Below are 14,528 nucleotides of genomic sequence, written 5' to 3' on the forward strand. Positions count from 1 at the left end.
GAGAATTTAACAAGGCAAAGGCATAAAAGTCTTAGAAACAGTGATCAATTGAGTCCTTTTCTAGGTCAATTTTAGGCTGTACTTAAGTTTCAATAATTGAATTAACCTTCATGTATATAAATATAATGATGTTTAGCAGGGTTACAATTTGGAGTAGCTCTTACCTACACTGAATATAGCAGTAAAAAAATAAACGAATGAGAAGTATGTACAAAAGAATTTTCTTTTAATTTTGTACTCAACCCTGCATGCTTTAGGTTTTAGGCACTATCAACGTTATTCCTAAAGAGAGCAGCCCATGAGACTAATGAAGCTTATGCATAAATATTTTTAATCGGGCTCATATTTCTTTTATATGAATGTAACATCATTAAATTACAAATTTGATCATATTTCCACTTAACCAATTTTGCTGTGAAGTCATGTCACCAAGCATATCAGGATACATGATGTCATAAAGTTGACTTATGGCATCATATATATATATATATATATTAGAAAAACTTACTTAATAAATTAATATATAATACAATATTAAATAGTAAAGTATTATTATTCTAATAATAAGAACATATAAATTAATGTGTCGACAAAATAAAATTAAAAAATATTATATCTTTTTTCTATAATTTTAATAAAAATTTGTATTGAATTATTTGAATTCCATTTTAAATAAATATATAGTGTGCAGTAATTCATCAATTTGTTATAGAATTTAAAATATATATAAAATTATTATAAGATTAGGATTGAATTAAATTAATTCTATTAGAATTAGAAAATTAATCAATAATTAATTTTATTAAAATTAAAAAATTAAATTAACTAAATATAAAATTAGAATAAGATTAGCAATACCTGCCAATAACCTCTCCAACTTTTCAAAGTTTTTGAAAATATTACCCATATAGTGTAGATCTTATTTGTCTTTTTGCTCTTCAACTTTCGAAGTTCTGTAAATATTTTCCCTATATAATTTACATATTTTCATTTTAATCCTTTTTAGCTTAAGTTTTATTTTTGACCCTCTCTTTTAAGGTTTTGGCTCCACCCCCACAGGCAAGCGTGAAACCAATTCACAACCATGCATCACAAATGGTACACAGTTAATGAATATGAAGTTCATACAATAGATTCAAATCAGGACTTAATAGACTATCTTTGGCATGATGCAATGGAACCACGGTACATTACATGCTTTATTAATTACTTTATTTGATAATTCTTATTTTTTTTTAATGTGATAATATCATATAATCAATTATCTTTTAATTTGATGTAATATTCAACGCACACGAGATCAATGTAATTATAATTATTTATAATATATTTATATTTATTTTATTTTTATTTTTTAATATAATTTAAACACTTTTAACTATCATTACCACTATTCAGCGATCGGTGGTCGGATTCAACGTCCAATGATCAAATTCTGGTGACTTATATTACTTTAGAAAAATAATAAACTTTAATATTACTTTTAAATAGTTTAATTAACATTTTATTTCTACATTAATTATTATAAATAAATTAAATATTAAGATTATAATTATAATTACATTATATATTTTTTTTTTTTTGCTATAACTAAACATAGAAATAGAATGATTATTACATTACATTGTATGATTGATTACGTTACACTGCATCATTGATTATATTACATTTCATTTATGTTGTATCAAACATAGTGATATTGTATAAGAGTATTGACCGACCACATATAGAATCGAGAGTTAAAAAGAAAAATTAACTTTGAGGCAAAGGAGTTAAAGATTTTTGAGGTTATAATTATGTGAGTATTGAGTGTTGTGTAGGCTTCAGGTTTAAATGTTTGTTTGAAGGGAATGGGATATTAGGGCATTAAAGTGGGTATCTACTTGCCACCTTAAATGCATTGGCCCTCTTTTTAATGGGTTTGATGAGAACAATTTAAGAACCCTATTAAATGGTCACGCCCTTCTCCTTTGCATGACTCTAGCAAATCCAATAGGAGAGGAATTGAGGGGGTGTTCTACACAACACTTTCTGGTTGTTTACAAACTTTCCTCAATTGGGTTCTCTCCTCTTTTTTTCTTTTCTTTTCTCTTCAATCCTATATCTTTCCCCTTCAACTTTGAAACAGCAGAGATTATATTGTTGAGAAAGGGCCTTGTTATATTGGCCAGAGATAGATAGTGCAGTTGATCATTCAAGAAAGTTTGGGAGAGGAGAGAGAGAATCTTGGAAGGGGACCAAGAGGAAAAATAAAAGATTATGGAACTTACAGAGCTTTCCTTGGCTCCAACAACAACTACAGCAACTACTGCTACTACTACTAAAACACAGTTTATTGTTGAGAAATTAAGCAGCACATCATCAGAATCAGAATGTAACCATTCTTCCAGAAAGAAGAGGAAGTTTCTTTCAGATCATCACCTTCTCAGGACTGCTACTACTACTGGACCACCTATTCAAGCAAGTTTTGATCTTCATGTTAAAGATCCTCTGCCTCTTGATTGGGAGCAATGCCTTGATCTTGAAGTCTCTCTCTCTCTCTCTCTCTCTCTCTCTCTCTCTCTCTCTCACACACACACACACACACATGTTTGCATGCAGATTCTTGATTACGAATTTGGACTATATCTATATACTCATTAGTTTACTGCAAGTTTTTATGTATATTTGTTATGTGAATCTGATATTTGGCTATTCCTATTCTGATTTGTTGTTTTGCAGTCAGGTAGAATGTATTATTTGAACAGAAAAACGTTGAGAAAGAGTTGGAACTGGCCAAAGGATCAAAAGCTAGACCTTGAACTCAACATTTCACCACTCACTGATTGTACTCCTGATCATCATCAGCAATGCAATAATAATGGCTCTAATTCAGTACTACTTGAAGACTCAAGGAACAATTTTTCATCACCAAGCAGTAACATGGTAGCTTTGGCTTGCTTAAACTGCCATCTCCTTGTCATCCTCTCAAGATCATCTCCTTCTTGCCCAAATTGCAAGTATGTTCATTCTCTTCCAATCACCCACCAAGTCTTACTTCCTAAAATTTCTCCCACTAAGTCCTTAAACACCTTAAGCCTCTTGAACTAATCTCATACAGTTCAAGTTCAGACATGAATGAAATAGAATTAATGGAGTAGGTAGTGATGGCATAAAGATCGATCAATTATATACATATAAAGCTAAGCTGTATTATGTTATGTTCCTTCTTTTCTTTTTTGTTTGGGGATGATGTAATGAACAAAAGAGTAAATAGAATCTATGAAAGCTTTGTTGTAATTTATAACTTGTTATATATAGATTCTGACTTTCTTAGTGTTATAGTTTAAGGGAGGCAGAGAGATGGAAAATTATTACAAATTACAAGAAGAATAATATAGCAACTACAATATATATATAAGGAAAGTTATATTAATTAGCTTTTACCTAACACTAAAATTAAGAAGAGCATGGCTCTGCTCTGGCTCTAGGGGTGGCCTTGAAAGGTAGCTATCTGCAAATAATTGCATGTGAAGATTATGAGTTTTTGTTTTTGGGTCGTTCAAATTCTTTTTCTTCTTCCTCTTTTCTTAAGAGAAACAAAGGCAAAAAGAAAAAAAGATGCATGGCAGCATGACATGAATAACAATTTACATTATAATTTGCATAGATATTGTATTGTTTGCCCCCCTTTTACCACTATATTTTCTAGTTGTTTAGATCAGAACCCATGTAAAAGAAGTTAGCTGTGAGATACATATACACGTTTAATGATGATGATGAATGAGAAAGCTACAAAAGTTTCAGGGACAAAAAATCTTGCAAATTGAATAAGAACCCAAAGCCCAAGCTGGCAATTAGTGGAGGGGAGAGCTGCTTTAGTATCCAAAGATCATTTGTAAATGGTATTGGCAACTGCATGCACTGAGTCACTGACTGGTGGAGAGAGAGAGAGAGAGAGAGAGAGAGAGAGAGAGAGAGGGTGAGTGTGTGTGTAAATATATATAGGGATCTGTGTAGATATAATTTAATCCAGTTCTGAAACACACGGTGGGGTTTAAATGTGTGTGCTTAATGTGACAGTTTTAGTACTTAGTTCCACACCATACTCTTACCTAAAGCTTTTATTGCTGATATAAAATCTATTTAACTCCCTCCTTCCCATTTTGATGCTACACATATTAAAAACATCTCAATATGGTGGATATAATTTGAAAGAATATATTTATTAATTTGGGATAAATTATTTTCAAGATCAATTAAGTTAGATATAAGGGATAATTGATCAAATTATAGAAGAATTAGTGTGGTGGAAACTTAATTTCAGGTTTTTATTAATTTTATTCCTTTATTATAATTTTTACTTTTGATTTTAATTATTTTCAAATTCCACCTAAACTGTTTTGAGCTAGTTAGTATAAAATTATTATATATTTTGGTGCTAAGTACTACAAATTCTTATGGGACGATAATCTAGATTTATTTCTATATTACTATTGTAACAACTGTACACTTGCAGGAATTATCACAAGCTTTTGGCACTATTATTGGATTTTTTTTTTATTCTCATCAATTACAATTATTGTATGTGTTTCTAGATTATCCTCCTTTAATTATTAAATTATTTTAAGTTTATCTTTTATAGGTATTTTTTCTAGTGCGTGCAAAGTGATAGAGCACAACTATTATTGGAGTTTGATCCTGAACTTGAGAAAACTGTGAAAAAGATAAGAAATGAGTGAAGAAAGATGGCTAATAATAATGAGAATAATGATCCACCAATGCTTCCTCAAAATCAAGGAAGCCAATCCACCTGTACAACTGACTTTGAGGCAATATTGGCATATGCCTAATCCTAATGGAGTGCAGTCGAATATTGTTTTTTCCCCATCAACAACTTTGATATCAAGCCGTCAATAATTCAAATGCTTCAAAGAAAAAGCAATTTGAAGGAAGACCCGTTGAAGACCCAATTACACACATTAATGATATCCTAGAGAAGTGTGAGACTTTCAAGATTAGTGGGTGAGCAATGATGCCATAAGACTTAAAGTATTCCCTTTTACTCTCACTAGAGCTGCTAAGCCTTGGTTAATTTCTAGTGCTACAAATACTTTCATCATATGGAATGAGTTATCTCAAGCTTTTCTTACAAGATATTTTCCTCCTAATAAAACAGCAGAAATCAGATAGCGGATTGCTAGTTTCTACCAAAAGGATGATGAGTCACTTTATGAAGTTTAGAAAAGGTTTAAGGAATTAATAAAGGAGGTGCCCTCGTCATGGTTTTGCTTATTAGATGTTGGTCCAAATATTCTATAATGGAATGTTATAAACAACAAGGATTACACTAGATGTAGGTGCATAAGGTAATTTGTTAATAAAGACCACTAGTAATGCCCTATAATTGATTGAGATGATAGCCTCTAATAACCATCAATGGAATAACGGGAGATGATGATCAAGAAAGGTTGCATAGGTTCATGACATGGATGGAATTAGCATGTTGAATTCTAAGCTAGATGCATTATCAAAAGGATGGATAAAATGAGTGTTAATGCAGTTTCTGCTGATGTTGTGAGTTTTAAGTTATCTAGAGGAGAGCATAGTTATATGAAAATGTCCATTAGGGGGAGTTGTAAATCAAGAGCAAGTTAACTATATGGGCAATTTTTGAAGACCAAATAACCCATAATACAACCCATACTCCAATACTTATAATCCAGCATGGAAAGATCATCCAATTTTTTCTTGGTGTGATCAAAGCAATAACACAAAGCGAATTTTACTACTAGGCTTTCAAGACAACAAGGCTTTATACCTAAATAAAGACCTTAAGATAAAAAGCAACCTTTAGAAGACATAGTTGCTAATGTTACTTAAGAATTCATAATGGAAACTAGAACGTAATTTAGCAATCAACAAGCTTCCATAAAAAATCTAGAAATAGAAGTAGGATAATTGGTAAGCATGATGGGTTCTAGATAATCCGGAGCTTTGCCAAATAATGCAGAGATTAATCCAAGAGACCAACATAAGGTGATTACTTTGATAAATGAGATAACAAATGATGTTAAAGCAGATGATGATTTGTCATCTAGAAAAGTTGATGATCAACTAATGGTAAAAAATAAACAACCAACACTCAACGAAGAGGAGGAAGATGCGCCTAAAGAAAGTGAGGGAAATCTAACACCATTAGTCAATCCTTATATGTTGCCAATACTTTTTCCATAAAGGTTACAAAAGCATAATAAGGATAAGCAATTTAAGGAGTTGGAAGAGATCTTTAAGCAACTTCACATCACTATGCCTTTTCCTGATGTTTTGACTCAATTTCCAACATATATGAAGTTTCTAAAATAAATCTTATCAAAAAAGAGGAACTTAGAAGAGCTAAAGACTATCGCACTTATCGAATAATGTAGTGTTATTATTCAAAACAAGCTTCCACCAAAGCTTAAAGATCCAAGGAGTATCTCTATCCCTATTACTATTAGTGATACTTGTTTTAGTAAAGTTTTATATGATCTTGGTGCTAGTATAAGTTTAATGCCATTATCTGCTTACAGGAGATTAGGAGTTGGTGACCTCATGCGAACTATAATTGGCGGATGATTAAATCACATATCCAAAATCTGTGATTAAAAATGTGTTAATCAAAGTAGGCAAGTTTGTGGTGCCTAATAATTTTATAGTGCTAGATATGGAAGAGGGCAATGATAGCTCTCTTATTTTGGGAAGGTCTTTCTTGGCAACCATTGGAGTTGTTATTCATGTTAAAAAGAGTATATTAACTCTACCAATTGGACATGAGGTTGCAAATTAACATCAATGATAATACAAAAGATCCATTCTTTTGAAAACAAAAATAAAAAGCCACTTAGTAGGATACTTTTGAAAACAAAAATGAAAAGTCTGCTTAGATATGCATGTTTTCGTGCATACATACACATTAGCAAATAAGTATTGCTTCTTTGGCAAAATGCATAATTTGACACCCGAACTTTAATTATATAATCATTTTTAACACTTTAATTTTTAATTTGATCTAACAAATACTTAAACTCTTTTTTATAATCTCTTTTAACACTTTTAATTTTTAATTTAACCTAATAAACACAAAAGATTTATTGTATAAACACATTAAACATTTATACATATTCCATTTAAAAATGTTAAATAAAATTACATGTAAAAAAATATTCAAATATCATATAACAAATAATACAAATTAAAGGGTGTCATATTAGATCGAAAATTAAAGGTTAACACTACCAAATGAGCAAAATTCATGAATCTAAATATGCATTTGGTCATTGCTTCTCTAACACTTAATTTAAGTAACAGTCAGTTTAAATGTCTAACCGATCAAAACCAAAGTTCAGAGTGCAAAGTGATAAAAATAGACAAGTCCAAGCGCCTGCATATGCATTCGGCTATTCGGCCATTAGTTAATACCCTGACGTCGTGCCTCACATAGGAAAACATATAAGAGTACAAATTGACAGAATACTATATTCTGCTAACAAACTCTATTCACCAAATAAAGACTAATGGGTTTTTACTACAATAATTTACTTCTTATAATTTTACCAAAAAAAATACAAATTAGGCATAAAGAATTTCACAAATGATTGATGGGGGTGCGATACATTAACAGGCACTAGTTAAAAAACTATAGTCAAGACTGTTCCCCTAGACGACTGGTGAGGTAGAATTCCAAATTCATGTTTCGCATCATATTTTCATCTGGACAGGGTGGCATTCTGACTTGATGTTTCAGTCGTATACATCTAGCTACATACAAACCTATGCTGATAGTCACAGGGATGAAAGTTCGACTTCCTGCGTGCAAGGACGATATGCTACGAAAGTGCTGTCATTTGAGAAGGATCCAGGGTTGAAACAAGTAATTCCTGTGTATTTGAATGCCTTCTGCTCGCTTTTGTCACCTAAAACAATCTGAAAATGTGCATGGCAATGTGTGAAATGGAATTGGATTCCAAACCATCATATTAACTTGGATTATCATCAATTTCAAAAAGAAAATAAAATTGTTTCATGTCTAAATTTGTCATCTTACTATGTTACAACACTTTATCTACTGAGCCGAGCAAGGTTAAAGAAAACAATGAAATATATTCAGTGAGATACACCTCTCAAATTAGTGAATTGTTTTTAATGTCAACGGTGACATAAAACTATTTGCTATCCTATGCTTCATCATGGTTGATTTCAGTAAAAATATTATAATGTCTCTTTGAAGAACGAGGATTTGAGAATTTAAAAAAAAAAAAAAAAAAAGAACAGAAGATATTAGCAATACCGTGTGTGGAGATGGATAAAGATGGAGGCAGTGGTCATAATTCCAGATAATTGGTTGAACAATAAGAGGCAGCGGGCAAAGATGACTTTGATGGGTTATGGTAGCAACCAGCTGCAAAAGATGTCAGAAACCATTAAATTCACTGACCAATAACTCAAATGATGGAATACAACCTAATCTTTGAAAAAAAAGGTTATAATAAGGAGAAAGAAGAGAACATGTTCAAAGGGATCAGCAGTCTCCTCTGTAGAAGGAGGCATCAAGCATGAACGATGCATCCTATACAGCAAATCATGACGAAAAAATACAATTTCTTGAGTGTAGAACTTGACCCTGCATTTAAATGGGAAGCATTAAAAAATGAAGAGAGGTAAGCACAAGCAGAAGGTTACAGCAAGCACTCAAGAATTCAATGTTGAAAACTTTCCATTGTTATATTGTCCCCAGTATTCAAAGTAATGCAAATTCTAAAAGCCAATAAAACAGAAGTGTCTTGGGAGGATGTCCTATGGAGGAAAACACGTTTAACATTGTTTTTACTCGTCAGTGATTAGAGAAATTAACCTGCAAGGATTAGTTGAAAATATGGCATTTGGAATGTGCTTCTGAAGATCCTCAGTTAGATACTTTGGTAAAGCGCATCTAGGAAGAACTGTTGATGGACCTGGAGCAGTCAAAATGTTTGTCATCATGTCATGTGACAGATTTATGCAAATGTTTAAACCATGTAAAAACTATTTAATTTAATGTACCTGCATCATCAGGACCTGGAATAAAGAGAAAGCGACTATGCTCTTTAAGCCTTTGATGTGCTGCAATCATTTTCCCTAGCTTTCCAAACTGTAGTCTACATGTTTAAGATGTATAGTTGTACTTCATAGGGTTCATTCATGCCACCATATTTTATCAAAAACAAAAAGGGTAAAATTGTCCAAAGATCTCTTACCTGAGAGTTGAAAATGAATGAAAGGAAAGATTGCATGGATGAGAACAAAAGTTCCCCATGAAAACAAACAATGAAGGGACAACTTCTTGAATCTCAAAGCCATCAAGTACCATCTCCAGCTTCCCCATAGCCTACTTTCAGGATAAGACCATATCATGATCAGGCATTCAAATCCATCAACCTATCCCAAACTCAATTATGGATATATTACAAATGCATTTTTACATCACCTCTTCACTGTCTAGCCATATGTCTGAGAGTATGACAAACATGTCATTAACAGCTTTACATTCCAGCTCTTCAAGTCCTAGCTATTAAAAGTATATAGGAAGATAGCTACAAGTTTGTAATATCACAAAGCTGGGTCACAAATTTTTAAACAGTTATTTCTTAATTTTAAGCCAGTAAAGCATACAAGGATACAGTTTCCTCTTTTGTCAAACTACCACCACCAAAGAAATCATGTTTTGCAAGTACTTTTAGTGACTTGTCTCTGTCCTCTAAAGGAGGAAAACCACAAGTAAATACCTGCATGAGAAACCAATAATTAAAATTCTTGATAAATTACTAAATTTTCAAATCCTAATAAGAATTAATAATTTGTTGAATGGAAGCAAAAGAAACAATAAAATAGTCCCAGCAAAATAGCTTAAAGTTAATCAGTCAAAACACATGGACCCAGTAATATGTTCCTTAGCACAAGGAATCTGTCAAACTCTACAAGTTATCTGCCATGTCAAAAGGTCACAAATACAAGAAGTAAACTAATTTCATTTCACAATGAACCCTAAAAGTCAAAGTTTAACAGAAGTATCATAGAAGAAGAAGGTGCATAAGATGCGAAGCTTAATGAAATTACTTGACATGGATTAATTGCTAAAGAGTTTAAATTACATTAAGGAGCAGAAAGATACTATCATGGCAATTTATAGGCCACTCGTATTACTCTAATTTTCATTTACATAATAGTATTGGTACAAGGGTAAGCTGGGTCGAACACCGAGGTTGCTCCATTATAACCCTAAGGTCATAGCTAAGGAAACAGATTCCACAACAATCCATGAGGAATACAGTCTACATATAGACGATACAAGTACCCTTTTATATAAACATGGCAGCAGCAGCATATTATATAAATAGCAGGAGACAGAAATGATACTGCTAAAAGATATCATATTGCTTTCAATATATTCAAGTATATATACCCAATCTGATGATTTTAAGTCAAAACGCACAGATCACTTGTTCAAACAGTTATTTGAAGCAACAAACACATCTCTAACAAAAAACCTTCCTTAACAGTGTGCAATACTTTATTGTTATATTTCTCAAAAGGAAATATAGGCAAAGCATGAAGAGAAAAAGGAAAGAAAAAAAAAGCAAACACAACTGTCTTCGTACTATTCTCTTTGTTTACTTGTTATAGGAATTCCTTTCAATCATCTTTAGAACTGTTAACTTCATTTTTAAACTTCTGCACTTATACTAACCTGAAAAACACCATCCAAAAGCATCTCACCTTCTGCAACAACTATTGTGTTTTCAGACAAGAACCCTGTTGTTATTTTGTATTACGTATTAAGGAAAAAAATTATTTACGTGCACTTCATACTAGAACATATCATACATTCAGCAAAGAGAAGAAAACAATAACTTCCAGCCCAAATTTACTACCATTCTTAAATATCATAAACTTTAGCCAACATGGGAGTCCTGTTCTTATCATGTTGGCCATCTGAAAAACCATGCCTAAGGGAATTAGGGCAAATGCTAAACCGGTGGCGAAGAAAGCCAAAAGATTTCAAGTTTAAGTCTTGTTGAAAAATCATGAGAGTAAAATCATGAAACAGTCTACTGAAGGGAGAAGAATTAGAAGGAACATTGGAAGGATATTGCTTTAGACAAATTGATTTCCACTGATGCAGTAAGATCTTCCAAGTAGAAATGGCCATCCTCCAATTGAGATATCACACCCATGACCCACCGTCTTCCCGTTTGTCCAACCAGAGACTGAATCGTTGCTATCTATAGAGAAAAAATCACAAGAAAAAAAAAATAATAGTAAACCACCAAGTCTAAAAGCCATATATTTTTACCTGGATGTTTTATCAACTGCATGCTAGTAGATGCTTACGCGAGAGAGAGAGAGAGAGAGAGAGAGAGAGAGAGCACCTCACAACTTCCATAATCAGAAATTTCAGTGTCAAATGCTGGCTTGGAAAAATGCTGATCCCGAGAGACTCTCTGGAAGAGCAAGAGATACCTATCCTTGTACAAAGCAGCTTTTGCAGAGGAGTCGCCATGAATAGAAAGCCCCCCTGTATACCTTGAATCATAACCAAACTTCTTCATTAAGGATAAAAAGGAAAAAAGAGAACATAGCATGAAGGCAATTCCAGTTTTAGTACAATTTCTGAGAACACGTCAACTAGAAAATAATTCTTAGAGCAAATCAATAGCCTGCCTAAGAGGACCCATATAAATTATAAGTTCACGAAATTAGCAATGGCATTATAACAACTTTAAGAGAAATAAAGCAAACATTTGTTGAATTTCTGAATAGACCCCATATATCAATTCACCAAGTTCAAATTGATAATGACAGCAACAAATAATACTTGAAATGAACAAAAGAGAACATACTGATAAAATTGCTTTTTGATGGGATCGAAACGAAACTTGGGGACCAGAAAAGCATCAACCACACGAATAGCAGAGGAAGAAGAAGAAGTAGAAACAGACTCGCTGGGGCCTTCCTCAACAGCATCAAGAGCTTCCACTAAACTGCTAATAACACGACGTATTGGCTCCTTATCTATAATCGATGATCTCACTCCCACTTTCTCTGAAATCCCATTCATTTCAACAGTCAGATTACATGTCACGCCTAAAACTAGTAATAATAATAATAATAATCAAAACAAACAATTATATTACGTGATTCGGACTGAAGGCGGTCTAAAAGGACATCAATGGCGTCGTCTTCAGCTCCTTGGAAACGGTTGACAAAGGGAAGAATCTCATCAAGAGCGTCCACTTTCAGTGTGTAACCTCTTACCTTGAATTTCTTCTGAACCTTTTTCCTTATCGTTAAATTACTCATTCTTGTTTCTTCTTTTGGTCACTGAATGTCCCATGCTGAGGTTTAAGGGATTGGGAAAAGATCTAGAAACACCCCTCAATTTTAGCCTCTGTGCCACTTGGGTCCCTATTGTTTTCTTTTTCTTTCCAGTACGAATTTTATGTTTCATAATCGGACCAGTAGTAGCAGTAGTAGTAGCCCACCAACTTGCCCATTTTTGTACTGCTCTTCTCAACAGGTCTAGATAGAGGAAGCTCCTTTGGGCACTGATTCAGCCTTTTGGTTCTGCTGACCTAATACCTTTTACTTCTTGAATGACAAAGTTCTTTCCCAAAGTTTGGAAAAAGAAAAGAAGAAGGGGGGGAAGGGGAATCCTTGCTAGTGGTGGTTTTAACTGACAGATTTTTCTCAATCTTTTTGACCTCTTCATTCCGAAAGAAGAAATCAGAAAATAATAATAATAATAGTAATAATAATAATAATAAATTAATAAAAAAGAAAAAGATATATTCAAACCGCAAGTAGTATTACAAGTGCATAATCTATAAGTAAATAGATAACCAAATTAAGTTCAAAATATTACACTACAAGTGTTCACAACTTTTGATATTTAGACCTCTTATTGATATGATATCCAAAATATCCAACATAATCTCAATACACAGTCAATATAGAAATCAATCTAACAAAACAACAAATGGAAGATAAAGAGCAAGATCATCTATTTGAGCTATTACACCAGGTATTTCTAGTACCACTCCATCATCTTGTGCTGCCTCCTCACCTGCAACATCACCCACTTCCTGTTTTTGTGCATTATTGTTATTACTACAGTAGGGTGAAACTAAAGTCTCCAAGTATGCAATCATTTGAAAATTATGATGCCCTGCTGTTATCTCCATTACATTAAGCATTTGGCTCTTGGGAGAACAAAGGAGCAACTCTTTGGAGGAATTCATCATTGCAATCACTCCATCTTTTGTGTAACACAATGGCAACAGCTCAGGAGATAATGCTGTTGCTGAAGGTGAAGCAAAACGAAACTCCTTAGTCCAGGAATCCATCACATTATACTTGTTCATCATATATATTGCACTAATGTTGCCTTCAACATATGTCTTAACATAAGAAAGACATCCTCTTAAGACTCCTAATGTAAAGAAAGATTGGCGATCTTCGCCTTTGGGTTCTGGTACTTCTTTGAATTTCTCTGCTGCTAGATCAAATGAAGCTATTAAGCTATAATCCGGTTCAATACCATGACGTGCTGACCAATGTAGAGCACCATGAACAAAGATCCCAGGTAAAGGATAAGGCAAGTAAGAAGGTGATGAATCTTGAATAGTTCTCCAAGAATTTGTTCTCAGAGAGAATACCTTAACAATGGATTCATGATGTTCATAACCGGCTTCTTTGACGACAACACGAGTATGTCCTTTTAACACCTTGTAGTCATCTGCGGAGGCATCATAACCGAATCCATAGTAGGCTACCCCATCAGGGTAAGAGCCAGGATCAGGCAATGCTCTGCACTCTTTAGTACCAGGATTCAAGACGAAGAATGTGCTCAGATCAAGAGCTATGCAAATAAGGCCATTGCATGAACCTACAATGTTTACATCTGGACCATAGAATGGAAAACTGTTGAAGAATTCCAAGTCATCTTCAAAATCATTATTAAGACCTAGAGAAGATGGCACAACAGTATTAGCAAACAGCCTCTGATGAATTCCTTCATCTTCCAACACACGGTGAAGGTGCTTTTCAGCAAATCCACGATCACCGATTAAAGACAGCCAGTGCTTGGACAGCCAGTGCTTGGATACGCATTTGAACCAAAACAAGGACTTCACAGGCAGTCTTGATAGGATATCAGTTATGATATCATGGGGAAGTAATGCCATGTTTCTCTGATTCAACTCATCACTGAAGTGTTTGAAAGTGAAATAAAGATAAGAGCTGCAGATACTTCCTAAGGATTGATGAAGGTTTCAATGAACAAACAAAAACCTAAGATTGCGTGATTTCTATAAGAGGGGTGACATCCTCAAGAAAAGTGGGAGGGCATTACTATGTGGATTAATTTACGAGCTGGAACATCTGTGAAAAAGATATTATCTAAGATCTAGGACTAGTTTCTAGTTCTACTCCAAAAATATAACAAGATTGAACCAAATAACTAAAGCTTAAGT

The 14,528-nt window shown here is 33.3% G+C and overlaps 3 protein-coding genes and 1 non-coding gene across 5 annotated transcripts; 1 reads left to right on the forward strand and 3 right to left on the reverse strand.

Moving 5' to 3' along the window:
* The first annotated feature begins 1,962 nt into the window (after positions 1–1,962).
* On the forward strand, positions 1,963–3,315 carry LOC8260280. The gene is made up of 2 exons (XM_002530978.4): positions 1,963–2,526; positions 2,722–3,315. The coding sequence occupies exons 1-2, from the start codon at positions 2,260–2,262 to the stop codon at positions 3,088–3,090; spliced, it is 636 nt and encodes a 211-aa protein (XP_002531024.1). The 5' UTR covers positions 1,963–2,259; the 3' UTR covers positions 3,091–3,315.
* Positions 3,316–5,160: 1,845 nt separating this feature from the next.
* LOC112536641 lies at positions 5,161–5,268 on the reverse strand. The gene has a single exon (XR_003080611.1). It is a non-coding gene; the product is annotated as a small nucleolar RNA R71 (small nucleolar RNA).
* A 2,227-nt stretch (positions 5,269–7,495) lies between these two features.
* LOC8260279 (DNA polymerase epsilon subunit B) lies at positions 7,496–12,702 on the reverse strand. Of its 2 annotated transcripts, none has more exons than XM_002530977.4 (13): positions 12,192–12,702; positions 11,898–12,099; positions 11,427–11,580; positions 11,148–11,279; positions 10,745–10,822; positions 9,678–9,782; positions 9,485–9,565; positions 9,255–9,385; positions 9,061–9,155; positions 8,873–8,972; positions 8,527–8,641; positions 8,309–8,419; positions 7,496–7,944 (listed from the first exon to the last, which is right to left on the reverse strand). In XM_002530977.4, exons 1-13 carry the CDS (start codon positions 12,355–12,357, stop codon positions 7,804–7,806), a joined length of 1,611 nt encoding a protein of 536 aa, XP_002531023.1. In that variant the 5' UTR covers positions 12,358–12,702; the 3' UTR covers positions 7,496–7,803. The 2 variants fall into 2 exon arrangements, with proteins under 2 accessions (XP_002531023.1, XP_048233622.1); XM_048377665.1 differs by having other exon boundaries at positions 11,427–11,572; positions 12,192–12,333.
* Positions 12,703–12,927: 225 nt separating this feature from the next.
* Positions 12,928–14,508, reverse strand: LOC107262195 (F-box protein CPR1-like). The gene has a single exon (XM_015726504.3). It carries the CDS (start codon positions 14,238–14,240, stop codon positions 13,014–13,016), a length of 1,227 nt encoding a protein of 408 aa, XP_015581990.1. The 5' UTR covers positions 14,241–14,508; the 3' UTR covers positions 12,928–13,013.
* Positions 14,509–14,528: the final 20 nt, after the last annotated feature.

Source organism: Ricinus communis, chromosome 8, assembly GCF_019578655.1.
Source record: "Ricinus communis isolate WT05 ecotype wild-type chromosome 8, ASM1957865v1, whole genome shotgun sequence".
Classification (NCBI taxonomy): Eukaryota; Viridiplantae; Streptophyta; class Magnoliopsida; order Malpighiales; family Euphorbiaceae; genus Ricinus; species Ricinus communis.

What these genes read in the sequence shown, in the direction of transcription:
- LOC8260280 (XM_002530978.4), top strand. Translation starts at nt 2,260, where the DNA reads ATGGAACTTACAGAGCTTTCCTTGGCTCCAACAACAACTACAGCAACT. An exon ending in AGCAATGCCTTGATCTTGAA is followed by an intron (nt 2,527 to 2,721) that starts GTCTCTCTCTCT and finishes GTTGTTTTGCAG; the next exon opens with TCAGGTAGAATGTATTATTT.
- LOC8260279 (XM_002530977.4), bottom strand. Translation starts at nt 12,357, where the DNA reads ATGAGTAATTTAACGATAAGGAAAAAGGTTCAGAAGAAATTCAAGGTA. An exon ending in GTTTGACAAAAGAGGAAACT is followed by an intron (nt 9,566 to 9,677) that starts GTATCCTTGTAT and finishes TACTTTTAATAG; the next exon opens with CTAGGACTTGAAGAGCTGGA. An exon ending in CTGCTGATCCCTTTGAACAT is followed by an intron (nt 8,420 to 8,526) that starts GTTCTCTTCTTT and finishes CATCTTTTGCAG; the next exon opens with CTGGTTGCTACCATAACCCA.
- LOC107262195 (XM_015726504.3), bottom strand. Translation starts at nt 14,240, where the DNA reads ATGGCATTACTTCCCCATGATATCATAACTGATATCCTATCAAGACTG.